The following is a 27,721-nucleotide window of genomic DNA, read 5'->3' on the forward strand; positions in this document are numbered from 1 at the left end:
AGCTACCTCACCACAGCCCTGAAAAGCACAGAGGGGTTACATTCCCTCTGACCCCCCCAGACTGGGCCACAGGCTCGGGAGCAAGAGCTACAGAAAGAGCATTTTGGAGTTGTCCTGAAGGACAGCTCAAGGACTCTAAAATTCCTTGGATAAGCACATCCCAGGACCATCATCACACACCGTGAAAGATCCTTAAACAGGACACAGCCAGCTTTGACAGATTCAGTAGTGAGAACCAAGGAAGGCAAAGAACTCAAGTAGTACAGGACACTGTAGTTCTGCTGTAGGTGCTATATATGAAGTTGTTTCAACTTGGTCAATTCAGTAATTAAAAACTGGGAAGTACACAAAGCCTGACTCTGCTCTGAACAGAAGATTTTAGCCATCTACCTGAAACACATCTCACTGGCAGCAGCACCAGCATTTCCAGACAAAGTGTGTACTGCTGAGGAGGGACTGAGGAGTTCTGCTGTGCACTGTTACATCCTATTCCTCACTGCCCTACTTTCAAGGGACTAATTATTCTCTTAAGCCTTGTTTAAGGAAGGTGAGCTCCCAAGAAAGAGAAAATCCTTCTCTAACAGTTAATCACGTTCCTTTTCCACTGGACTCACCTTTTGCCTTCACTGTCCAAGGATAGATTTGACTAATTCTCAATTCTAAGCACGCCATGAAGCACCTTGCTACACCAACAGATCCACAACAGCTTACTTGGATCCTTGAAGCATTTTCCTTTAAAATGACACCTAAGGAAAAGTTGAAGACCTAAAACAAACTCCAAAACCCTCAGCTGTTAAAAACACAAATGCATTGTTTCAGTCCTATCTCTACAAGAGTCAAGGTTGAATTCCCAATGATAATTTATTATCTTTATCACTGATAAACTTGAGGGGGCTTTTCTACACATTAGTTGCCTGCAGAGTCTTCAAGGAGAAGTACCTTGAGCTCTCTTACACAGCTCAATAAGCAGCCATTTCCATGTCACACTCAGACTTTGCTGCAACAGACCTTGACCCTTCCCTCATCCTTTGAAAAGGGAGTTTGGAGTAGTTTTGCACAACTAAACGTGGAACAACTTCCCACAAACACTTTTTCTGGAGTATTTTCCCCCCACTCAATTTGCCCGGCCTCATGCACTGTGTCCAAGTTTCAGCTCAGAACTGCGCACACCCATCCATTTCCAGCTGAAACAAGTTGTTTTTCTAAGGATTGTAGCTCAGCACAGCTGAACAATGGAAACACGACATCCGAACTCCTAAGTGGACAAAGCCAGCAGCAATAAAGCTCTGGGCAGACTGAGCTGTGGGGCCTTGCTTTCACCCAGATTTCCTAACAGCAGAGCTGAAGTGTGTCCATGCAGGAGCAGCTCTCTCCCATCTGAGCACACAATCCTTTCTTGCAGTGCAGCCAGCCCTCGGATCAAAGCGGCTTCTCTAGAGCCCATGCCAAGCAAGCCACTGAACTTAGCAACCATGCAGATCCAGAGGAAAAAGATGACAAGCATTCACAGCTCATCATGTCACTCACAGGCAAGACCACCCTCACACCTCTCAATCAGAATCATCTATATCCATCCAAAATCAATTTCCCAAAAGAAAGCCTCCGCATGGTGCGTTTTCCCTGACAGAGCATGTTGCATTTTTAAGGTTAAGAAGAGACAAACCACGGACTTTTCCAGTCTTCAACAATAAATGCTCTAATTTTTTACACTGAATGTGCCAGAAAGCATTTCTCAGCCAGCACAGACTTTCAGCAACCAGCCTAGTCAGCTTGGCTGCATTCCTCCTGCATCCACAAGTGACTACAGCAGTAGTACAGCAGCTACAATTCCCATAAGGAGCTTACTGCTGGTTCCTAACTGTTGTCAGATGACTTATTTCTGTCTGTTTCCCAATTCTGATCCTAAAGTCAAACTCATAGTCAAAACAGAGGACGGCCCACATGCTCATTTACACCACAAAGCTTCCAAACAGAAGACAGACCTCCATTCCATGCAAATTTGACATGCAGACAAACTATCAAGTCAACAATATTTTGCTTCAACAGTATCAGAAGGCAAGTAAAGTAATCCATGCTTGTCCAAGCATCTTCATCCCCACACACAGATATTGAGATAAACAGATTGGTCAGATCACAGGACAAGAGAAGCAATGGGAGCAGAAATAAAGGATCTGGTATCTTGTATGATGAAGTTATTCTGACTCCTAATGCCCTCTCTTATGGACTCAAACACTGCGTCTTCCCATCTCTAAGGAGCTCCTTGCCCTCCCCACACCTTCCAAGGTAATAGCTCTGTTTTCTCCTGGGATGAGGCCCTCCTGACAGCGTTTGTAAAAACCCACCACCAGCGCCCACTGGCACCCACCCATGCAGGACCAATTTACTACTCAAACTGGATCTGGGGTGCACACAAACCTGATGCTTCAGAGAATTCCCCTTCCCAACCACAAAGCCATTCAGTTACCAGCAAAGCTAAGAAAAAACAACCTCCCTGCTTCATGGACAAGTAAATTTTACTTTTGTAGCAGCGCTTTGAACATTTTCTCATGCCTGAAAACCACCTGGAGAGCTTTCTTTACAACAGCTGGGGCTGTCACCCAACACTGTGGTGTCTCAAAGCTTTAACAACTCCTGTACAACATCAGGTTAACATCAAGCAAGAAGCAAAGATACCTACTTTTTTTTAGCCACTGAAAGGATGATACACCAACCCCAGGCCAACAAAATGGCATTTTGCAGTAGGAGCACAGTGGGTTGATGAAGGGTGGGAAATGAACTGTGGCAAAAAATACTGTTACCCAACTCATTCCCAAGCCCTGTCTGTCCCCTCTGTGGCAGCAGACTGTCTCCTTGCCTGTGATCAGGAAAACTAAGATCTGCTTGGGAGGAAAGACATATGAGTGGCAGACATCCATCTCTCCCAGCAGTGCGAGGAAGAAAAGCTGTTCTCCTCCCACTCCAGTCTGCCTGCTTTGCCCACTATGTATAACCCACACTCCCCCTAGAACTGTGTTCTCTCCCACAAGACAACACTGGGGATTAAAAGCCTTCAAAAACAATACTGAAAGCACACCTAGGCAGTGTTTCTTCCTCCTTGTTCCTGCAAAAAAGGAAATCCTCTCGGATTCTCAATGCTGATCACTCCTGCACACACGCTGCCCATGTGCATTTCAGGCACCAGGTCCACAGGTACCCACAGAACACACAAATTTATTCAATCATTCCCTGTGGCCACTGAGCATAAAACACAGTGAACAAGCGGCCTGAACTGCACAGCACCAGTTGGGTTTCAAACAGAAATAGTTTTAAGCTGCCCACATGTTTTCTTACACAAATTTGGCAGGCAGTCTTTCCCTTCTGTAAGTGGTTTTGGTCGGCTGCTCTTCACAACAGCAAGCAAGTGCTCTGCTCTGAAGGATGAGGCAGCAGAAGGGAAGGAGGACATGTGGAGGAGGGACAGGATGAACACACAAACAGCTACTCTGTTCCAGTCCAGCTCAGAATTCCCTTTGGCATGAATGAAACACTGACGTGTGCATAGGCTCCTTCACAGCAATACAGCATCTACTGGTGAGCAGATAAGTTTAAAAAAAAAAAAAAAAACAAACAAAAAAAAACAGGAATGCAGGAACAAATTTTTTTCATCAAGCAATGCCACACTACCTTGGCCTACTTAGAGCTTTCCTGTCCCATCATCAATGCAATGAGGAGCACCAGTTCACTGAAAGGACACCCTAGGAGAGGACTCTATCCCTCTCTTCAGGGTCTTAATGCAAAACACAATTCCCAAGTCTGAAAAAGCCAAAGAAATGTAGTTTCTTTACCCCACAACTCATCTTTCTTGACACCAGGCGGTAGCTCCTTGTCTCAAGCCATGCTACACTAAGTGACTGATGGACAGGAGACGTGGACTGCAATGCACATTAGAAACAAGAAATACAACACAATGTGGCAGAAATAATTGTTACCAGAAGACTGAGTTTACAAATATCTGTGTAATAACAAAAAAAGATGTTGAAGATATGTGCATTTTGATTGCAGCCTCCCCACAGTTTAAATGAAACTGTGAAACCTTTCAGTATATGAAGGTTTAGCTACCATTTCCCTCACCTTTACTTCCCAAGCCAGGAAACAGCAAAGACAGCAGCCAAGCTGCTGCTGCCTGAAATTCACCATCACAGCAGAACCTGGAGACTCAAGAATGGCTCCTTAAGGAACGTGTTTTAAGTGAGTATCAGGGAAACAGGTTCATCCCAAAAGATCAAACCTTATTTAGGATTCAATTTATTGCAAACTACAGAAATCCCATTTTTCTTCCTGTGCAGATGACTTCTATCAGAACTTGCTTTTATCCTGCCTCCACAAGTTCTGCAAACCACATCCAATTTAACCTATCGGGATCTGGGAGGGGATAGTAGAAACCAGAGGTCCTTAGAGGACATCTGCATTTCTTCATGTAATTATCTTGCTGAAATAATTATTGATATTAAAAAGTGCTGATATCCCTCATCATGCAGCATACCAAGTTCACATATTAAGCAGAGACATTAATAATGTTAGCAAAATATAGTTTGGGAAGATGTGACTAGTTAGGTCAAGAGCTTTGAAATAACTTCAAGTTATTCCAGTTTAATTCATTTGTATTTATTCCTGTCCTATAAAGTAAAATGAAGACATGGCTGTGCCACTGTCCCAAACCACCAACCACACTCACACAGACAAAAAATGAACCCAACAAAGGAGTGAAGTGAACCAGCTGAATCACAATGCAGATTTCCTTTCCTTTTTTGGCATTTACAATGCAAGTATTTTTTTCAATGAAGGAATCAGTATGGCCTAGTTCACCAATCTTCTCTTACGATGAAAAGTGAAAGGATAAAGTTACAGCAGGAGACAGTTGGATTCAGTATCTGATTAGAATTCCTATTGTTACTGCCTGGGGAACTGAGCACAGAAGGAATTATTTCTAATAATTTCAACTCATTTGGTTAAAATCCTGACAAGCTTGACAGTCCCTGAAATCTTCCTTCAATACAAACTACTGTTAGGCATATCTAATACATGAGTTACTTTTTTTTTTTGCTCTATTTGGCACACCCAACTGAAAGCTGCAGCATATTGAAGGGGTTTGAACAGTTTTTAACATATGGCAAATGAACAGACTTGTGAAGGTAGTTAAAGCAAGACACAAGTATGACTAAGTCCAAATATATCTGTTTTTACCATCTTATCAAAAAGAGGTTCAAAAAAAGTAAATCAATGTTTAAGGGCAAAGACAGCAAATTTAAGTGGAGTCTTTGCTTTCCAGTGTTTGCTTCCCATGTTAGATATAAACATCACGTGCCAATTTCCTCACAGTCAACACAACAATTTTCATTTCTATTCTCTCCTTACTGCTTCCCATCACATCTGTTCCATGAAGATATTTAATCTTATTTATTCCATATTTACATGGCCATTAAGTGACAGAGAACCACTATTTATACCAGCCAGTTCCCTGGATTTCCTTCTTGCAGGATTCTGATGCCAAGGCAGTGCAACAGGTTGTTTGGAGTGTGGGTTTCAGCTTTAGAGCATGTGACTTCCTATCAGTCAACACAGCCAGTAAATTCCAGGGAGGCAAAGATCTGAAGAGATTTCAGGCACATGCAGAAAAAATGTAACAAGTACCTTGGCCATGGAAACAACCTGTTTAAATATTTCTATGAACATTTAAAGACAGGATGTATGAAGGAATGGGAGAAAAAAGAAAAAAAATTAAATAAATCCATCTGTCTGAAATATCCCTCTCAATTCTCTCACTGTTTTTTGATTAAGGACTTCATTTGAACCAAGAGCTTAAAGATGAAGAGCGTGGGTCCAAAGAGACCTTTGCTGATCAACTGATCCCACCTGCTGGTCATGTCCTTGGCTAAGACTTCCCAGCTAGTAAGACCCTCACTGGCAGACACAAGCACTGAATGATACTGACCTTTTAAACACAGTTATCCAGTATGAAGTCAGTTACTTAGAGGTTTCTCACACAATAATTGCATTTTCATATTACTGTTACTGAAAAAGATACAGCAATAAAGCATAGACAACAAGAATGGCTTCAAATTATGCCATTAAGTCTGTAACCTCTTCCTGCAGGTCAAGAAGAAACAGGTTAAGACTCAGAGGAATTTTATCTACGAGATTTCCGGTCCCATCTGTCACACAAAGGGACCCAGAACCAGCTCCCTGCTCTGCACAACAGCAGGAAAAGTCACAGAAATCCAAGATAGTATTTGCTTTTCTAGGGAGATTCAACACAGGCTTGTTCCAAGTCCTTCGCCTCTTGTCACAGGAAAAACAGGCAGAGGAGGCAGTAGGAAGCAGAGAACAGTTCCAAGGCAATCACCTTCCCATGGTTTGTCTGAAAGCACTGAACAACAAAGGAGCCCTTGGGAACCACCCAAACCTTACTGCCAGGAAGTTTTCTCCCAGTCCCGTGCGGGTGCCTCGGTGCTGCGCTGTTTGTGGGAGGATTGCTGCTTCTCCTCCTCACAGTACAACCTTGGACACAGGAACGTCAGCTTCCAATATTCATCTCCTGGGGCTGGGACTAGATGTGGCCCCGACTCACCAATCGTACCTCGATGAAAGGGATACTACAGCAGGGCTCCAACTAACTTGCAAGTAAGGCATAGAGAGGCTGTCCCGACAACCTACGAACAACTGCAACAACTCAGCTGGATTTTGAGCTGGACTTCAGAGGGGAGTGTGACTTCCATGGAACTCTGAGTCCCGTCCAACTCAGGATATTCTATGACTGAAATCACCAGGAAATACTGGAGCACACAGTAGCCAACACCAACTTCATATGGGCAAACTCTTTAAAAAGACAAGAAAACAGGTAAAAAGCAAACCAGACAAGATTACTAAGAGAAACTGTGAGAAAGAAAACGGGGAAAGGATTAGCCTGTTTAAGAGCTGGAACGTGGGAAAGCTACTAATGCCCCAACACTGCAATATAATGCTGATTTTAATCTTCAGACCAAGAGACTACAATGTTTATAAATATTAAAAGACTTGGCCTGTAAAGAAAAAAAAAAATTGCATTGCAGAGGCCTCCCTGACCTCTGAACGTGCACTGTAGACACGACTCTGCTACTCAATGTTTGCTCTCCCTTCCACCAGTGTTTCATGGAGCACCTGAGTGCTCGCGCAGGGCAGTCTCTGCTCTGTGTAAATCTTGTGGTCACCACCTGAACTATGCTCTGCTGCCTCCACTGTGGTTCAGCTAGACAACCCAAGGTGTAAGACCTGATCCTTTCATATTATCTCACCTACACCATTGGCAGCCACATACAAAGCGGGATCTTGGGCATTATTAAATTATCCCCATGATTCCAGTATGAAATCAAATTAAAAAACCCCTTCTGCAGTCAGGAAATACTCCCAATATCACTGTAACAAAGTTTCTCTCACAGTGATTTTGAGTTTCAGTTCAAAGTGGGTAGAAGATATCTACCTTAAGCTAGAAAGCTGAAGCCTGTCTCCCAAAAGCAAAGCACAAATGAGCTTTCAAAGAACCTGAAGGTCAGAGCACACAGCTGCTGCTCTTGGAAAGTCTCAAATCAACACAGGGAACATAAATTCACCCCTCCACTGTCATAAGCTTCCTAAGTGGATTTCTGAGCTACGAGCCCGAGTTCAGCGCACAACAGGGACCACACCCTCATCTGTCAGCACTGAACTTACCTCCTATTCTCCCACCCAACAGAGTGCTCTTCTTGACTAACTCAAGCACTAAAAACACAACTACAGCTCTACATTAAGGTCTCCTGTAATGTAATTATTCCTCCCCTGGCATGTGCAAGCCAAAACCTGAAAGCTTCAACCAACACAAAAAGCCTTGTGTCAGTCAAGTCACACATCCACAAACACATATGGTCAGGATACAGGAGCAAAAGATCCAAGTGAGCAGCAGCTAACTGCAGCTAAACCCCACAGTGCTGGCATTTTATTCACCTGTATCCCCACACAAAGCTTTCAATGCCAGATTTAAGAGACAGAGCCAAGACAACGCTGGTCTTCAGCTGAAAGCAGCAAAGCCAGCTCCACTTCTGCACCACCTGCACCTTCTTCAAAGGTGGCCTGAGCACAGGGCAGCCAGGACGCTGTGTGAAATCCTCTGGGCTGACAGCCATGTCTGCCTGCAGCTGCACTGCATTTGCTGAAGACTTATTTTTGTTTTAGCATTCAGAAGTGATTTTGGCCCCAGAAGCAGCCCTTGCAGTAAGGGCCTCTAACACCATCTGAACCTCAGTCTCTTGGCAACTGAACTTAACTAGCACACTACAGAAAACGCCTTTTTTTCTGGTTTTAAATTATAAACAGCTTAGAGGAATTTCTTGAAGACTTTATGAAGAGGCAAGGTCTGATGATCACTCCAAATTTAACTAAATACAAAGCAGTACCAATTATTTTCAGAACAGAGATGACAGATCTGCTGCCCAAGCAAGAGCAGTTCTCTCCATCTCCACACTGCTGCCTTTGAATGAGCACCAGAATGGTGCCCTCAAATGGGAAAATAAGACAACCACTGTAAACAGACTGCTCAAAGTTACAACAGAAACAAGTTTGGAGGGAACTATAAATTGTACTTCTGGACATGGGTTCCAGTGACGTGCTAAGAAATCACAAATAGATTGCAGTGCTACCAGAGGACCTCAGAGACCTATGAACGGACTCAGCCATACTTCACACACATCTAAAGCCAGACAAGCCATGCCTGATTCCTAAGGATGCTTTTTACCTGGATCTAGCTGATGCTGAGAACAGGAAGTGAATGTGTGACAAAATTATCAGAAGACATGCCACCATATCCCACTGAGAAGCAAGATGTAATTGCTCATTTCACACAAGTCCAAATTCTGTTATACCGACAAAATTAACTTCCCAATTGCCCCTCCACACTGGACTATTGATAAGCACCATATACCTTATTAATTTACATACTATGAAGCTGCATATGGCAACTGTGGTTAAAATAAAGAAAAAAAAAAGAAAAAAAGAACAAAAAAGGAAAAAAGAAAAAGCTTTCAGTATGCAAATAGGCAAGTAAAGTACTGAAATATTTATTTGATGGCACAAAGACCAGTTCACGATTGCTCTTCCTACCTCCCCACACAAACCCAGCCACACACACAGATATTGGTGAAAATGTGTTGCTCATACACCTGTGCCAGTTTATTCACCATAAAGTGAACAGCTGAGTTAATATTCTCTATGTAATTACGTTAAGCAGTTCCAAAGTCCACACAGAAGTTAACAGCAAGTATTCCTATTGATCAAAAATTTTAGGGTAACCTAAGTGTGGCTACTATGGGAAAAAACCTACAGGACAAGCACTGGTGGAAGCACTATTTTGTCAGAATTCTGACAGCAGCTAATGAGGCTGCAGCTTCTCGTTACAAAAAAGAATGTATGCAAATATTCTGACAAGTCATCTGGCAATCTTTTTGCTTGCAAAACCTGAAAAACAACAGGAACAAGAAAAAGGTATTTCATAAAATGGCTTGGAAGCTCATCTCACTCCAGCCCCCTGCCATGGGCAGGGACAACTTCCACCATCCCAGGTTGCTCCAGGGCCAGTCCAACCTGGCCTTGGAGACTTTCAGGGATGGGGCAGCCACAGCTTCTCTGGGCAACCTGGGCCAGGAAACATTTCCTTGAATTATTACAGCAAATATAATCCGTAATAGAGACCTGTTTCACTCTATGACTTCTTGGCAGGCCTCTCCATTTGGCTGAAAGGTTACTTCCAGTCTACCCTCACAGGAAGAGATAATGTCATTTATTTCATAATAAATTACTGCTGCAGAGGGAGATCTACTCCTGTAGAGAAAGCAAGAACAGGCTACATTTAGACAACTGGAAATGCAGCAGGAAAAATTACATACTGCAACAAATGTGCCTCTCTGCTCTGCTGAGACCCCACCTTGAGTCCTGCCTCCAGCTCTGGGGTTCCCAGCACAGCAAGGACATGGGGCTGCTGGAGAGACTCCAGAGGAGGCCACCAAGGTGATCAGAGGGATGGAGCCCCTTTGCTATGAAGAAAGGCTGAGAGAACTGGGATTGTTCAGCTTGGAATAAAAAAGGCTTCAGGGTGACCCAATTGCAGCCTTCCAGCACCTGAAGGGAACTTGCAGGAAAAAGGAGACGCTACTTACAGGAGTGTGTAATGACAGGACAAGGGGGAATGGGTTCAGATTGACTGAGAGTAGATTTAGATATCAAGAAGAAATCCTTCCCTGTGAGGGTGGTGAGGCCCTGGCGCAGGTTGCCCAGAGAAACTGTGGCTGCCCCATCCCTGGAAGTGTCCAAGGCCAGGTTGGATGGGGCTTGGGGCAGCTTGGGATAGTGGAAGGTGTCCCTGCACATAGCACAGGGCTGGAATAAGATAATCTTCAGAGTCCCTTCCAACCCAAGCCATTCTGTGATTCCATGATTCTATGAAACAGAAACACTGGCAACAAAGATTAAAAGACAGAGAGAGTTATGGCAAGCAGTGGCTGAAATCCCCGGTAATGTGACCGCAATGTCACCCCCAGGGGTGCACGTCCCGCACCCCTCCCGGCGGGGTGCGGAGCGCCGGTGCCCGGCCCCGCACGCCCGGGCCCCACCGAGCGCCGCAGCCCCAACGGCCGGGGCCGGGGGGCCGGCCCCACGACCCCCCGCCCCCCTTTGTTCGCGCCCCGGCCGTACCTCCAGGATGTCCTCCAGCACGTACGCCTCCATCGCGGCCGCCCGCGCCCCGCCTCACCGCGCCGCCGCCATGCCCCGCCGCCCCCTCCCTCACGGCCGGGCCCCCCCCGCCGGCGGCACGGGAACAGGAAATGGACCGTTCCACCCCGTGCGCGCCCGGCGCCTACCACCGCGTGCGGAGGGGGGCTGCGCGCCGCTCCCCAACGCCCGCGCGGCGCCCCTCCGCCAGCGCCGCAGGGATGGAAACACAGAAGAATTAAACGAAAAAAAGCCCGGGCAGAACCAGCTCAGTTTTACGTGTCCCATGGATCATTGCACCTCCTTCCCCGCCGTGAACTCGCAGAAGCCCCAGCCCCAGATTAGGCAGATGCGTGCCATGCCACATTTGTTTCTGTGCTATGACCTGTCTTCCCATCACACCAAAACCTCCCAAGCGCTGCTCCATCAGCTGCCCTGTCTCCAGCTGCCCTCATCCACCCAGCTCCCGGGTGGCTGGAATTCCAGAAACAGGCTATGACACCAGTAGAAAAAGGTGCTGACCGCATGGAGCAAGGTCTTCACAATGCAGCTTTGAGAAACATCACCATCTACCCACCAAGATGAGTACCTACTTCTTACCTACACACTTCTCTGCTTAACCCAAAACATCAAATGGACCAAAAGATGGTATCTTACATATTCCATAACCCTAGGTGACAGTGATACCAATTCCATACGCAGCAGGTCAAGATCACTGAGCAATCATATCTGCAGCTCTCAAAATAACTCATTTTCCAGTTCAAAACATCCAGCATAATAAATCTTGTCAATCCCCCAAAAATCTCCCTCATGATGTCATTTCAGCAGAGCACAAAGGAGTCCAATGGCCAAAGGAATTAAATTCACGTTTTCACTTGAAGAAGTACTCATAGTAATCACTTAGTTTAACTATCTTTTCCCAAAAAATACTAATTGTTTAAAACACTCACTTAACAGCAAGAATATTCTTACCTGGATTTAAAAATCTAGCCAGACTGGCTAGTAATATCTCAAAGAGAAATTCCAGTTGATCTTATGAATTTTCAGCATAGCTGCATTCTTCCATTTAAAAACGTTATTTAACCACCAAAAGTGGGAATTACATCCTACTCACCTATTACAAAGCCCCTTATTTCAAACAAACTCAACACCTGCCCGGGCTGTCCAATTTTCCACTGTTTTTCCACTTTAGGGAACACCCCAGATTTTACAGTTTTACAAGAATTGATTCAAGGAAGAACCACAGAACAATATATTCCACTGTTCCTCTGGAGTCATTTAGGGTGGCATTTCTAACATCCCCAGCAGCCCCTTGCAACTGTTCCCGTGTACATGAAATCCAGCAATAATGCACAAACATTAGCCCAAGTACAAAGCTGTCCCTGACAGCTTGAAGGATTTCTTTGTGTGTGTATATATATAAAAGGAAAAAACCAGCCACCACCTCCCACATAACACTCATGTCTCAAAAGACAAGCTATTCAGTCTTCTGAGCCTCAGAAAGAATTAACAGATACCTTATATCACACCAAAAAAAAAAAAAAAAAAAAAAAAAAAGAAACTTAAAGCACACAACTTAGCACTGAGCTAGAGATACTTCACACATGACACCACTGAAAACATTTTCAAATTCGAAGGCAGCATTACACAGGAACAAAAGCAGCTCGCTGCTGCACACAGGGCAAATTGAACTGCATCGTCTCCCCCAGATCCACAAATCAAGCAGCAGATTTTCAGGAGAAGGAGCACAATCACCTTCAGAGCTGGACAATTTCCCTTTCTGCTTGGGAAACTGCAGAACCGTGTCTGCAACAGCATCACTTCAGTTACAAACCCTATCCCAAAGAACAATTCAGAGCTTCCCTTACACCATGAGAGACGTGAGGACTCTACATGTGAGCCATGAGGGCGATGAAAAAACCTCCCTGGCACTGAAAGCAAGTCACCCTCAACATTTGTTTGAAGGCAGCAAACAAAACATCCCGAATTTCACACTCCAAACCTCAATACCCAATCCTTCCTCCTCTCCCCTGGCCCACCCTTAATTGGCAGCTTTCTGATGCTGGCTTAGAAAGAAGCACTTGTTTGTAAAATGAGATCTCAGACTTTCTTTCATACTTCAAAAATATTTACAGTATCGAATACCAAACTCTAAAAAGCCCATCCCCAACTCTTGATGTTTTACTGAAGATCTCATAGAGGTGTAAAGTAAAGGCTTTAACAAATGCTTCCATTCTGTTCCTGAGAAAAAAGGAAAAAAAAAAACAAAACCTTTGAGGTAAAAACAACAAAAAAAAATTTAGACCCTTGTGATTAATTTCTTTTGTATTTCTACTGTTGTGATTTTGGGTTTTACACACAGGTCAGGAAATACATCTTTAATTCTGCACAGGTAAATACAAACCCATTTCAAGTCCAGCTCTAGGAATTACTTCAAGTGCTTGATTAGGAAAGATAAAACACATTATCTCTTTGAAACATCTCAGCTCCTACTTGAAAGCTAAGGCTCTTTATTTAGCCTTATGCTGAAGGGCATGATCCACTCAGTACCCTCATTAATCACCATCCACTACTAAAAATCAGCCTGTTCTCCTGATCAAGAGGTACCCTAAAACCACACAGCTGTCTGAGCTGTGCCCATCCATCACATCCCTTACACTCTGCGAGCCTAAAACACCCAAACACACTTCTGTTCCCCCACAGAAGGTGGGAGAGAAAACATTTGAAGTGCAGCTTGAGGAGACAGACTTACAAACGGGGAACAAAGTCCTGTTTCAAGCCCCATGAAACGTGTTAAGCCAAGGGGAATCCTGAGAGTGTTCTGAGCAAAGCAAAGCTAGGGATGGGTATACATCTAGGCTGGTTTGCTCTGCACTGTGCTCCCCACGCAGCACTGGGAACTACATGGAAATGACCAAGGGGGGAATAAAACCCTCCACAAGAACCTGGCTGCTCATGCAGAGCAGAGCTGTGCACGCTCAAGAGCTCGAGGGCAGTTTTTAGGAAGATCCTCCTTTCCAACCTCCTGGTACCACGCAAGCCACCACCAATTTTGAACTGGCATCACGTCACCCTGAAGCACAAGCATTTCAACCATTGATCCGAGACAGATTCTGGCACCCAGAAATGTGAGCATTGAACAATTGATCAGACAATTCCCACTCTTATATCACAAAAGCACATTGTTATCTAGTTACAGCTGATCGAGCAGTACTGGTCACCAACTGTCCCAAAGCATATAAAAACACTTTTTTTGTGTGTTTTTTCAGAGCACAGTGTCAAGGTTGGGCTGTTTAAACCCTGTCCCATGCAGCTACTAACACCTTATTCAGCAAAATCACGAAGTGCATTAATTACTAAAAAAACCAAATCATTCTGAGAAGAAAAAAAGGTGAGTTGAAGACAGGCCCTCAATACAGTACCAGTTATCAGTTATACCCTTTAGCAAGCATTCCCAAGTATTTCCCTTTCCAGATGTAGTACACAGTCAGACAGAATCCTAAAGTTCCTGAGACATTTAAGACCAAAAACCAGAATCGGTTTTCAGCCCAAATTTTGTGACATTCTGATTATCTGCTAGAGTGCCATGAGGCAAAACCCCCACCACTGTCACACAGAATACCTTGGAAACTGAGGTACCTATCACAATGAAAAATCCAAACAAGATACACTTACACACACATGGTGGGTGTTTCACATTAATTAGAAATACCCTTGAAATCAGAAGACTCTGTTAATTTGCCAATGGAAAAATTCCATCATTAAAACCTTCAAATGACCAAGTTTGCTCTTCTAACATGAAACAAAAAACCATGACAAGATACAGGAGCAGTTGTTGGTATACAAGAAAAAATACTCAGTGCAAGAAATATCCACACAGATTTTTCAAAGGCTGCTTCAAACTTGTGTTGGGCCCAATTCTTCCATTTTTAGAGTGATGATAATCCCAACTTAGTTCATTTTGCTGGACTGAACCCAGTTCTTCATATCTGCTCTTTGAATAAAAACGATTTTTCAAACCCCTTTACAACTAAGCCAGAACTGAATGTTTCCCCAAACAGATACCCCCTAAGGGTACCCACTGCTCCAGATAAATGCACTAGGATTTATCAACCTTCATCAGGAACTACAGCCTGTAACTTGCAGCTCTCCACCATATCAGTATAACCACCAAGACACTAAAAACGTTCTTCTCTGCTACTTCTTGTTGTTGTACCCCAAAAGCATCACCTCTGTTTTGGGGCAGTGTGCATCAGTCACCACTTGGTGCAATTTTTCATGTCCCTTAGTTCTATGTCAATACAAAACAAAATGAGTTTTAAACCTGCTGTTTCAGGTTCTCCCTCCAGAGAGATTCATCCAACTCCTACTTCTAGATGCTCAGTGGTTACATAAAAACAAGTCAGTCCAAACCCAAACCTCAGACACCACCTGAAATCATGACCCCATCTGTTTTTTCTATTTTCACATTGTATATTGGTTTCTTTTACTTCACTTCTTGCAGCAATCACAGCTCTGCAGTTGTCAGCCTGACTAAATTTCCAGCACCCTTCAGGCAGGTGCTTCAGTGAATTCCAAATAAAAGAAACCTACTTTCTTCCTTCTATTTCCATTATTGAGGTGGGGATGTGCAGGGATGATGGACTTCAACCTGATAAATACTGAAGACATACTTTTATTCTGATTTTTTTATTCCCTCAGCCTTATAATTCAATGTCTCTCTCTGAGCATTTCAGACTTTCCTGCCAAAAGCTACAGTGGAGCTTTCACGTGAGTTTTACAGTCACAAGATGATCCTTGCTGCCCATTCTCATTATCACACCCCTCTTGATTAAGCTCCATTATCACCCACAGACAAGGAAACTTTGATAACCAAGCCACATATTTTTCTTCTCTAACAACCATGTAACAACTTTTTTTGACCATCCAAAAACTAAGTTTTCTGCCAAGACGGATCTTTCATTTCTCTCCAGCCTATTCTTCCCTTGGCCTAGGGCAGCAGCAAGGCATTCCAGACCCTTCTGACACATTCAGTGTTTTCTGTTCAGTTAGTGTTACTCCTTTTGGTCAAGGGACAAAGCTGGAAAGCATGGAATTCTTTTCCTTATGCTATCCATGAGATCTAGGTTTTCCACAGCTCCAGGAAACTAGAATCTGGAAAAGGTGACTTAACTACCTTTGAAAGCACTGCAGTTAACACATCCCAAGGTTTTTTATGCCCATTTAAAAGACTGCATACACAGAAAAGGTTTCATGACTGAGTGTTGAGAGACTAGGACAGTTATGACCTGTCTGATGGAGTAACTTCCACAATTCCCTTCATAAAGCCCTCCTCTGATCTGTTCTCCCTAAACAGAAGCACTACGCTGCGGAAGCTGACTTGGCAGCTTGCATGAACTGTTGGGATGTGGTGGCATCAGGGAATAAAAGAACTCCATGCCCAGAGAAGCCTTCTCAAAGAGGTGGAGACCTCCTCCCAGTAATAGCTGGGGAATTAGGAATTTCAGCATTCCATCTGCATTACCATTTCATAGAGGATTTCTCATTCAAGGTTAGTAAAAAAAAAGGTGATTAATTCCACAACTGAATTAAGAGTTCGTACCATCATGCCAGGAAGTTAACAGAAATACAAAGATTCACCAACCAGATCATATAAGCTCAGCCAAAAAGCACGCAGTTTATAGCACTTTTCCCAAGAACCTGAAGACAGGGAATGTCAAAAGCAAGCTCTGTCTGGAGGGAGACTGCAACACTCTGGTCAAGACTGTGAGAGTTGTGAGTTGTGAGAGTTGTGAGCTCATCATCCTCACTTTATCAGCAGCCTCTTGTTGTTACACCATCCATCTTGAGAAAGAAGCCAGAGGCACAATATAAAAACATTTCTGAATAAAGTCCTTATTTATCTCTGCCTAAATGCATCTGACACCTGAGCAGAGTTTTACAGCCCAGCAAGCAAGCAGCATGCTGGCACAAGAGAGAGACAAACCCTGCTCATCAGCCAGGACCCTTCCACCCTAGTCAGTGCTTACATCAGCCCTATGCTTCTGGATTTCAACTCCCTAAGGCAAACCTAAGCATGGAAAAAGGAGGAAAGAAAGTATCTTTACTCATGCACAGCACTGCCCTGAGAATGAATTGAACTACAACATCACTAAAAAACAACCATGAGATGATAGCTACGATTTTGCTATGGAGGAACTGCCCAGTGCAAATCCAAATGTACCTGACAAGAGATGAAAAAGGGCGACAAAAATCACATGAGCATTTTGAAAGGGGTTTTTGGCAGAAATCTAAGATTACTGGTGGACATTTTTGTCTAAGGGGAGCTTTCTATTAGAAATCTTCCTTTAAGTTATCCACAGAGTAAACCCAGTAGTACGTTTTCACTGGGTAATACAATGCTCCAAGTCTGTAGACCAAGGATTTCACACTGAAGAACCCTGGTTTGGGGAAAAGCACAAGTGAAATGAGGGATGTGTTCAGAAATCACAACTTGGGACATGGAAGACCCTTCTTCAAACAAATGAACTTCCTATGCCTTTCTCCTTCCACGTGTGAAATAGTGGTGACAGAGAAGCTGTGTGTAACGAAGCAGCACGTATAGTCCAACAACATTCATACCAACACCTCTCAAATCCTAAAGCAGGTACTAATCCAAGATACCTCCACATTAGAACATGAAAATTTGAGTTCAAGTTCTTAAAAAGTTTTTATGTGCAGACACGTTCCCTGCCATGAATTAGGAAACCTCAAACCAGGAAAAGCCATTATTCAGGACAAAGCCTCCTACTCCTTTTTAAGTGGCCTCATCTAGCATTTACTTCTACACATAAATTCTAATTGAGTGAATATTATATCAAGTATTCTCACATCAAATTCTAATCCAGGACCTGCTGGATTGAGATGTCCCTGTCTTCCTTTTCCTGGCTGTGAACAGGATGGTTGTTTCAAGAGCTCTACATTCAGGCTCTTCATCATGAATTTGGACTGGGTTAATACCAGATTTTGAAACCTATTCCAAAAGCAGGAACCATAACAATGTACTTGATGTTTCTTTCTTTTACAGAACTCTCAATAATCAGAGTTACTCAGGTGGCATCTTCACATTCATAGACTAAAATGGCTAGAAAACCTACTCCATTCAGTGACAGCAGTATCAAGCCTGGAATTTAACAGAACAAGCTGGATAAGGCTGAAGAAGGAAAAATACATAAACTGAATAAAAAATTAGGTACTATTGTGATCTCTCTTTTTGTTTAATATGGTTGTTAATTTCCTTTTTCATCTGAGGTTACCTGGAAGATCAGGACAGACCGGGGACCACACAGCACAACTCCCAGCATTTACTGCCAGTGTAGCTGGACCAGCTGCCAGACAGAAACACTTCTAGCTGAACACTGGAGTTGAGTACCTCCTGTTACCCATCTCCTCTTTGCTTAAAAAACTTAAACCCTCCTCAAACCCCTCACTAAATCCCTCATGGCTGAACTCCTCACTGCCCTAGCAGGTAAGCTGAAGTCCCCTGTCAACCCAACACACCCCTCTCACAGAAGAGCTTCCTTCCCCTCCACCACATTTAAATCACATCATACACACAGAGCCTGACAGAATTGTTTTACTATGACCAAGTTTAATAAATGCTGGGGAAGCTGACAAAAAGTTTTTTTAAAAACTAAGTATCTTCTGGACTGGATGGACAATGGTTTTGTTATGAAACCAACTGCTTGAGTTATTTCTATTAACAAGTATTCCAATGTTTTTTGGAAAGGCTGTGTGCTCTGTAACAGCCAATTCTGGATTACAATGAAAGCCACCATTGAAGACATCTGCCTTTCTGAAAACACTTCGGCAATTTTTTATTATTATTTTTTTTTAATAAAGTTCTTTTAGAGTTCTACTGGTAGCCTTACTTCAAATCTAATTCACTCAAGTACTTATTGGGTGTCACTACTTCACCCACTTCTTCAAAACCAGTACATTATTATTATTATTATTGTAAGATTTTTCTAGGTCTAACTCAGGTTTTGGCCATACTCTGATGTAACTGAAGAGCGCTGGGCCACAACAGCTCCAAAGCACACGAAGAATCAGCAACCATATCAATTTTGATAACAGATAAGGCCCCTGGCACAGCTGTGCCACCAGTGCTCAGCTCCAGAGGGCACAGAGAGAGACATTCCTCACTCTGGGCAGAGGGAAGCTGTTGAGTCAACCCATCACACCAGGCCATTCCCTAACCTAAGTATTTCTGCAGAAGCCAGCTGTAGTGCAGGTACTAGCATGGCTCTAAAACCCACCTCAGCCTATAGACACCAGTAAATTTTCTCAACTTGAAGACACAAGTGCATTTAGAGAGTGATTTCACGCAGAACTGTAGACACTTCCCCCCTAATGCAAGCTCCAGAAAAGCCCTTTTCTGAAGTTCAGCACAGAAACTTGGCCACTATATTTATCCCTGAGGAGTTCTTTGATCAAGCTGATTCTCCACAAAAATACCAGCATGCTGTTATGCCAACTTTCACTTCTGCTAGTGACAGAGATGGACAGAAGGCGTATGTTCATCCATGGAGCAGACTGAAACATTCAAAGCACTTTTTCCTTTAAGCCAGCTTGATTTTTTGTGTTATGATTCCGATCACAATTGTGACTTTTTTAGTCAATCTCCAAAGTGACTCCTTTGCTGCACTGCACTAAGTGACAAAAAAAGTGATGGTGATAAACCAAAATGCTGCAGTATTTTAATAAAATCCTGCTTAATTCCTCTCTTTCTTCCTATCCTTAATACACTGCTTTTGAGAGCTTGAACAAATACCAGAGACAAAAGTCAGTACTGATTTTATCTGAAGAAGCTCTAGGTTTTTAAAACTACACACACACCAAAAAAAAAAAAAAATCTGTGTGATTTATCTGTTCCAGTCACTTCCAAGCAGAAGATCCAGAGGAAGTGTCAAGAGGACTTGTTTGCCCTCAAAGACAAGAATTCTGACTGATCTGCACCACTGTTACCAACTGGAGTCCTCAGAAACAATGCAAATGCTTTCTGTGACAGGGATTTAAATGAATTATCCCACCGAAAGAGGCAGTGCTCATCCTTCTCCCTGCCTGAGTTCCTGCTCTCCGCTGTGTCAGCACAAGCTCTTGTGCCTGACAAACTGGATCCAGGAACTGATCAACTGGAAATGTGTTTTTTCTCTTACTGAGTTTTTTTTTCCAACGACATCATTTCCCAAGTGGCTGGGAGGAGCACTGAATGCCTTTTTTTTTTTTTTTTTTTTTTTTTGCTTCCTCCAAGCCCAACTCCCCCAACTTCAGTGGGATTAGTACCCACGCTGATGCAGGGGCTGAACAGCACCGAGCACTTGAGGAAAAAAACTAAGTCACATCATGACTTGAACATTTCAACTTCATTAAAGCATTGTTCCCCATTCTGTGGAGGAGAACAATTCGCACCTGCAGAACAGCATCAAGAGGAAAATTCCACTGGCAAAGCATTTCAGGACAAGACGGAACAAAAGGCAAGAATACCTGAAGTCTGGAAATGGGAGAGCTCTGCTCCAGGACAGGAAAACACGTGAGTCACCTGCCAGACACAGATGCACAAGGGAGCTTCAGCTTCTCCTTCAAGTGTTTAGCTTCTTCTTATGTGTGGGAAGAACTGGGAGGTGCAGCTGGGAGGATAAGAGCGACCTTCCTCCTCTTATTTCTGAGTCATTCCCTGCATGAGATGGGGGGGTTTCAGATACTCCCCTTCTGCTGGGATTGTAGTCCCCAAAACTGCTCCTGCACAGCTGGACAGATGTACAGAGCCAGAAAGAACCATTCCTTGTACATCAGAGCAAGGCAAAGCAAATCCTAGACCAAATATGAGGCAGCCCCCTTAGCAGGAGTTTGAACTGGTATTACTGAGTGCAAAATGTCTTCAGTTTTAACCTAAAAAATAAAGAATCTAGACACTTTTTGATTGTTTCAAGTTGAACTTGAGGAGAATGCAAGCCAAAACCCCAACCTGATATTCTAAATAGCAATATTTCATCGTATTTCCTAATGTTCCAACATCTTCCTAGCTCTGAGCAGCTGCTTATTTGGACACATTATCCACTCTTGATGATTAACACCATGTAAGATATTGGGGTGGGGCAGGGAAAAACATAAAATAAAGGTTTACTTCAGCTCATTTCCTAGAATATATCATTATGCTCCAGGAATTTGAGGATGCAGGTAAACTACAGAAGAGGACTGACTCCTGTACATCAAACACCAGTAATTTGAATTTGTCAAAAACTGCTTTGAGTAACGCCAACAGAATCATCCTAATGACAACATGCAGTCTAAAAGAAAATACTGCAAGCACAAACAAGGATGTATTAAAGACATGCTTGGCTTTGTGGCCGATTTTTAGGCTGGTGTACGACTATTACCTCATGTGAAGACAAGGTGACACAACAGTTAAGTAATACCTCCATGTGGCTTTAGCTCTTTGCACAGTCATGAGCTTAGGACGGCCTATGGGGGATAACCCAGCTGAAAAACATCTGGAATACTGAGATAACCCCTCCCAGTACCGACTAACACAAAGCACTGCTTAGTGCAAACACAGAGGAAATGCTGCCCTTCATTGGTCAACAATGGATTTTTTTCTCCACAATTCCTGTGGACACTGCACAATGACTGGATGGAGGTCACCAGCATTCCCACGCTAACACCAAGACACACTGATATTCACTGCTAATTTCATGTTAAGGAAGACTTTTCCCCTAAGTACACACATTAGCTCAATGACCTTACCCAAACCATTTGCCAGCATTAGTCCTTCCTCACCAACAGTTTTCTTACTCAACAGATCCAAAGTTATGGACATGACAAAAGAGGTCCCACACAGGTGCAGAAGCTCTACAAGACACAGCACATCTTCAGGATGTCATTTCAGTTGAGTCACCTACAGAGCCACACCATCAAGAAGCCAGAAGCACAGGAAAAAACACACAACGTCTACCCAGGCAGCCATGGATTCTGCTGAGATGGCCCAAAGACACTAACAGCAAATTTAGGCAATTTTTATTTAACACCAAGTTAAAAGGGCTTGCTCCCTTAACCTCCAAAACAAAGGCTTCTTACTTATCCTGGATCTGCAGCATTGATTTTTCAATTCCTAAATCCAATTGCTAATCAGCTATATCCTAAATAAGCACCAACAGTTTTGATTTTAAAACACAGATAGAGGGAGAAAAAACAAACACACATAATCCCATTTGCCTCCAACCTTGACACATGAGGAAATTCTCTCAGCTAAACCTCTTCCAGAGAAACCATTCTCTTTACAGAACTGAATTACTGGCTTAAAATGTGAGGTGTTCGGCTCCAGCCTGCACATGGGAATTATGTTTATAAGGACATTTCCTGAAGAAATATCTAAGGAAGTAAACAAATTCACATGGTGCTGCCAATATTGAACTCCACCTTCTGCAGTGATCACTTTCTGCTGGGGGATTTCTTTTTTTTTTTTCAACCCAGATATTCACTGATTACTTGAATTAAAGCAAGCACACAAATATATAGTAATATTTAACAATTAAAAAAAAATAAAAAGCATTAGGTCTAACCAACCTGATTTTGCTGGAACTTAGTCCAGGAACACTAAAGAAAGGAAGTTAAACAGTTTTGGTTAATGCTTCCTGGGGTCAACTACAGCAGATTTCACTACTGTGAAACCTGGTTGTAGGATTCCCCTAGCAACAGCCCTGGGATAAGCCCTGAGATTTCAGGGATTTTTGAGAACCATCCTATAGTATTTCTCTCTTATTCCCTCTTTTGAGTGGAAGAAACTAAGTGGTACAGGCAAAACACAGCTGAAACAGACGGGAAAAAAAAAAAAGAATTAGAAGATAAACAATGCAGCAGAACCTGAGAGTGAACTGCACCTCGGGATGTCACACACTCACAAGGACAGGGCCCTGTCAGCTGCACGCTCAGTCACGTCTGTGAGGACCCAAGGACATGAAAGCAGTGGCAGTGAAGGGAACACATCACACAGTGGTCAAGCCAGGCATGGTGGCCCTGCAGAATCCAAAGGCCTTACTCCAGGATTCTGATGAAGACTGTTAGGGCTAAAAAAAAGGAAACAGATTTCTAAAATAAATTCTGTGCTTCAAATCAGCCCATTTGAACACTTAAGCTCTTCAAGTCTTTTCCAATTTAAATATTACAACCATGGGCCTGTGATGCTCTTGAAACCAACAGCAGGACGCCCAAGTTTTCATATTAACTTTGCCTTAAATCTGAATCCAAGGAATTCAGAGTAGCTTCTTGTGCATGAAGAAATTTTAGAGGACTGCTGGTGTTGTGTTGTTCTACTTACTTCATCTTAGTAGCTCAGTTCAATTACTATTTCAATTGCAGCTGTAAAAACAAAAAAGAGCTTTTACTTCCAGGAGGCTCAAGTGAACCAAGAATGCTTAAAAAACAGCCAAAACATCTCAAAAAGTATCCTTTGCATAGGGCAGCGCTTTCAGGTATAGTTAACTGAGGATTCCCTTATGGAAGGCTAATTTGCACAGGATGTAAGAATCCAGTAACAGAAAAGGTAATAAATACACACAAATCCAAGGTGGATCTACACCTTGGATCATCACAAGATTCATGGGCAAGATGTAATTTACAAATTCCTAAGATGGATCTAAAGGGCAATTATAAATTTCACTGCCAGCAGCAAGCATCCTCCAAGTTCAAAGACTTGAAATAAGCTTGTAAACCTTTTTTATTACACAACTAAACCTTTCAGTGTTAAATAAGAGAAGCCCTAATGCACTCTGGACATCAGGTTTCCAAGCAGCAACCTGCTACGAGGACCTGCTCATTTTTTACCCTTTTCACTATGAATGGAAGTGTTGAACAAAATTTGTACGTACAAGAACACCTGGAAGGAACCTGCAAGCTGACCTCACCTGCTATATAACTCCTACTCTCATTCTTCTCATACTTCAAGATTCCTCTTCCTTATACCGAGAAAAGTTGCCATTTTTTAACAACTGTTTTTTAGGGAAAAGGCAATTGACCTTTTACAGACAACAGTGGACCCCACTACCTAAAGTCTTGGGGTTTTGCAGTAATTTGCTGCGATTTAAAAGATCAGGTTGCTATGAACAGTGTTGCTGGAGCTCATTAGGTTGTTGGCATGACATTTCCACTAAACTGCTTCCAAAACTCTCCACAGTGCCTGTGTTTCCACACTGAGATCTGATGGAATTTAGACATGGACATGAAAACAGCTGATCATAACTCTTGATTCCATTCCATCAGCTCAGCAACAACTAAGCTGAACAATGTCTTTCTACTCCTGGGGTTTCTGTGACTCAGGATGCGCCAGGTTTCCCTTTGGAACTCCCTGGACTTGTTGCCACTGTACTCCTGATTTTTAGAAGCAGTCTCATTAGCAGTCAAATCTAGAAGCACTTTGCTTCAGAGATTAGAGAAGTCTTAATGTATTAAGCATGGGAAGGGCAAAAAATAGCCTAAGACAAACTATCTTAAGTTTACAGAGATAATGAAGGGAACGGTTGGGAGGGAACATCAGCTTCTGCAGCATTCCCACAGTAGTTTCCATTTACAGCAAAACCAGCAACTTAGATTTCTTTGTGTTTTTCACTTTATGTGCCTTCCACACTGCCTGTGGACAGAAGACCACAATCCAACTGCAGAGCTGGGCACAACTCAAGAAAACGCGAAATAAAATTTTAACCCCCAAACAACCAAAAAGCCCTTTTTTCCTACAGTGGGATTTGTTTTAAGCTTTTAAAAGCCAAAAATAACCATCAGGTTCCTTGCAGACAAGGAAACCTCCCTTTCACTGAGAACACTCAAAACACTTTCCCTCCCCAGGAGCTGCTGGGAGTGATGTTCAAGTTGGATGCTCTGCTCCATTAATCAGGCCATCCTCATGCTCACATTCCTAAAAACTGTGACTTCAGCCGTGCATATTCTACAAGCTGCATCACTTTATCCCGAAGTCACTAGGAGAAAGACTAGAACGGGTTTTTGCAAGCAACCTGCATGATCAAGAACAAAAATTAAATTAAGCATGTGGCATATATTTTGTTGTGAATCCTGAATGTCATCATCTCAGTATTATGCACTTGCTTACTTAGCCCTGCTTAATATTTAATCCCAGACCACCCAGCCTGGGAAAGCCCTCACTTAGGATAAGATGAAACCACCAGATGTCCAAACTGCCTTCACAAATTGCTTATATCAGTATCTATAGCACATATCACTCTATCAAAGAAAAAAAAAAATGAACTATTCTGCTGCCTCATGATATTTAATGATCACTGGCATTTCTTCCTCTCTGCAGGTCCCAAAGAATGTGAAATAGGTGCCTATGGCTCTGAGGGCACCAGGCAAAGGCTCACCTCACCCACTACCTGTACTCCTCAGCTGTCTCTGCCCTCCTCATCCTGCTGCACACAGGATTCCACCTGGAAGCTCCCAGTGTAAGGAGCCATTGGGAAGAATGGCTGTGGACCACTAAATAAAACCTGCCTGTGACTCCACCAGCAGGTCTCGCTTGACACAAATTCTGTTGAATGTTTCCATCACACGCAACTGATCTCAGGGCTTGTCAACCGATACATTGAAGTCACTCCGGGGCCTCCATCCCTTCACCACACAGCACCGCAGCAAATCCCAAAGGCCTTTTTGCCCAACAGAGCTCTCCAAGCACCTGTAGGACTGCTGGACAACACAGTCCAGCAGCAAACCAGCTATCCTACAAGTCTTACACCATAAAAACTTCTACCTACACAATGATATCGACTTTTCCAAAAATCAACACCACAGAAACAAGCGTACAGACTCTCTGAGACACGCTCACTGCGTGCAATTTATCTCAAAGAGCTGGATAAAATGCTTCCTGTATCAACTTCAGCAGGAATAAAATGCAGACTGCTGCCTAACCGTGGAAAAAGCTATCACCATCCTAGCCCAGCCCTTCCTTGAACCTATCAGACTCTTCCTTCCTGCCCCATTTCTAACAGAACTGTAGATATATCGCTTGAAAGACAAACCGTTTAGAAACCAAGTTCAAAGAAAAGCTAAAAAACTTCCAAGTGGACTTTTCTTTTCAAAAAAAAAGAAAAAAAAAAAAACCAAAGCAGAAGTGAATGTTCACCTGGGGAGGATACAGAATTAAAACCGTTCAACAAAGCAAGCCTGTGTGACTACATATGCAAATAAGGGGCTCCCAGCCTTACCGGCCTTTTCCAACAATACCTACCTGAAAATCCTACCACCAGACAAAACCGAGTTATTAATGCTTCCCTGGACTTCTTTCTGCATTGCATGGATTCAGGGCGGCTTTCAGGTTCGGAGAAAACGTCACTCAACACCCTGGGCTCTCCGGCAGCTTTCGCCTGGCTGCACCTTCACCTGCTTTACCTGCACTCTCTCTCCAAGACGACCTATTCCCACCACTGGGCGCGCCAACACCTTTCCAGCCACGCAGCCAGCGCTCCGGCCTGCCTCCGGAGCCTCATCCCGGGCTTGCCAGCAGCATTCCCACCTTGGGAATGAGAGCTCGGCTCTCCCGGCTCCCACATCCATCGCGATATATAGCACATGGCACACAGCACGGCGGCAGAGCGCACCTGCAGCAGCCCCTGGGCCTTTCCCTTCGGGATAAAGCCACACCAGGGATGAAGGCGGCCGCTGGCTGCGGCTCGCAGGGAGCCTCCGACCCCTGGGGAAAACCCTGGGGCGCCGGCCCCGCATCCCGGCGAGCAGGGGGGGCCGGCCGGCGGCTGCTCCCCGAGGCGGGGGTGACCGGAGGCCGGGATCGGCCGTGCCCCGCCACGAGGTGCTGCCCCTTCCCGGCTCTGCCGCAGGGCCGAGGGCGGGGGGAGCCGGGAGCGAGCTGGAATTATGAAACCGGATCAGCGGGGAAACCCCCGGGGCCTCCCCCGCGCCGTACCTCGGAGACCTCCTCTTCCTCCTCCTCCTCCTCCTCGTCTTCCTCCTCCTCCTCCTCCTCTTCCTCGTCGTCGCTGCCGTTGTTGCTGCTCTCGCTGCCGCCGCCGCCGCTCTCGCTGCTGCTGGCCGGCCGGGCCGCCCGCCCGCCGCGCTTCGCCTTGCCCGGCGCCGCCTTCTTCTTCAGCAGGAGGTCGCACACCCGCACCAGCCCGGCCGCCCCGGGCCCGCACGGCGACGGGGGCGCGGCGGGGCCGCTCGGCCCCTCCGGGGGACCGGGCCCTGCTGTGGCGCTCCCGGCCTCGCCGCCGCCGCCCTCACCGCCTCCCTCCTCCGCCGTCACCGCTACCGCCGCGCCGACCGCCTTCTCCATGGCCGGAGAGGAAGGAAAAGGAGGAGAAGGAGGAGGAGGAGGAGGAGGAAAAAGAGGAGGAGGCGCCCGCGGCCGCCGCTGCCTCGGTCACCTCTAGCGCCGGCGCCGCCGCCGCGCCAACTCTCGCGATACTTCGTGCGGCCGCCGCTCGCGCCGCTCTCGCTCCCGTCGCGCGGCGCGCGCTCGCGCTCTCCCCTCGCGCCGCCCGCGCCCGCTCCCCTCGCGTCCCGTCCCCGCTCCCGGCAGTGGGACCGCGGCGGCGGCGGCGGCGAGACACCGCTTTCCCCCCCCCCCGCCTCCTTCCCTTCCTTCCGCCCGCGCCGCCGCCTCGATCACCGCCCCGGCGCCGGAACCGCCGCTTGCGTCATCACCCTCAGCCTTCAGCGCGCTGCGCCTCGGTAAGGGCAACGGGTAACCTCGGCCCGGCCTCCGTCGGGAGCCTTCCGCGAGAGCCGCCCGTGGGCACGGAGGAGCCGAGTTAGCCCGTCAGGGCCCGGCGGGACCCCGCGCTCTGTGGGGGCAGCGCTGCCCGCGGAGCGTGAGGGAGCGCGCCTAGGGCGGGAAACCCCCGTGAGGGAAGGCCCGTGTTGAAACCCCACAACTCTCAGAATTCCGCTTTAAAAGTGGTGGTCTCTCACA

General features: G+C 44.9%; 1 protein-coding gene across 10 annotated transcripts in view; it reads right to left on the bottom strand.

Moving 5' to 3' along the window:
* Nucleotides 1–26,866, bottom strand: part of ANKRD17 (ankyrin repeat domain 17) — a 69,637-nt gene extending 42,771 nt beyond the window's left edge. For 7 of the 10 annotated variants that reach the window (XM_053940113.1, XM_053940114.1, XM_053940112.1 and 4 more), the window contains exon 1: nucleotides 10,735–10,780. In XM_053940113.1, coding sequence (XP_053796088.1) covers nucleotides 10,735–10,767 — 33 coding nt within the window. In that variant the 5' untranslated portion in view covers nucleotides 10,768–10,780. Of the gene's footprint in view, nucleotides 1–10,734; nucleotides 10,781–26,020; nucleotides 26,304–26,713 lie in introns of those variants that run through there. The other 3 variants (XM_053940111.1, XM_053940110.1, XM_053940107.1) reach the window with 2 other exon arrangements.
* Nucleotides 26,867–27,721: the final 855 nt, after the last annotated feature.

The sequence above is a fragment of the Vidua chalybeata genome, chromosome 4, assembly GCF_026979565.1.
Source record: "Vidua chalybeata isolate OUT-0048 chromosome 4, bVidCha1 merged haplotype, whole genome shotgun sequence".
NCBI lineage: Eukaryota > Metazoa > Chordata > Aves > Passeriformes > Viduidae > Vidua > Vidua chalybeata.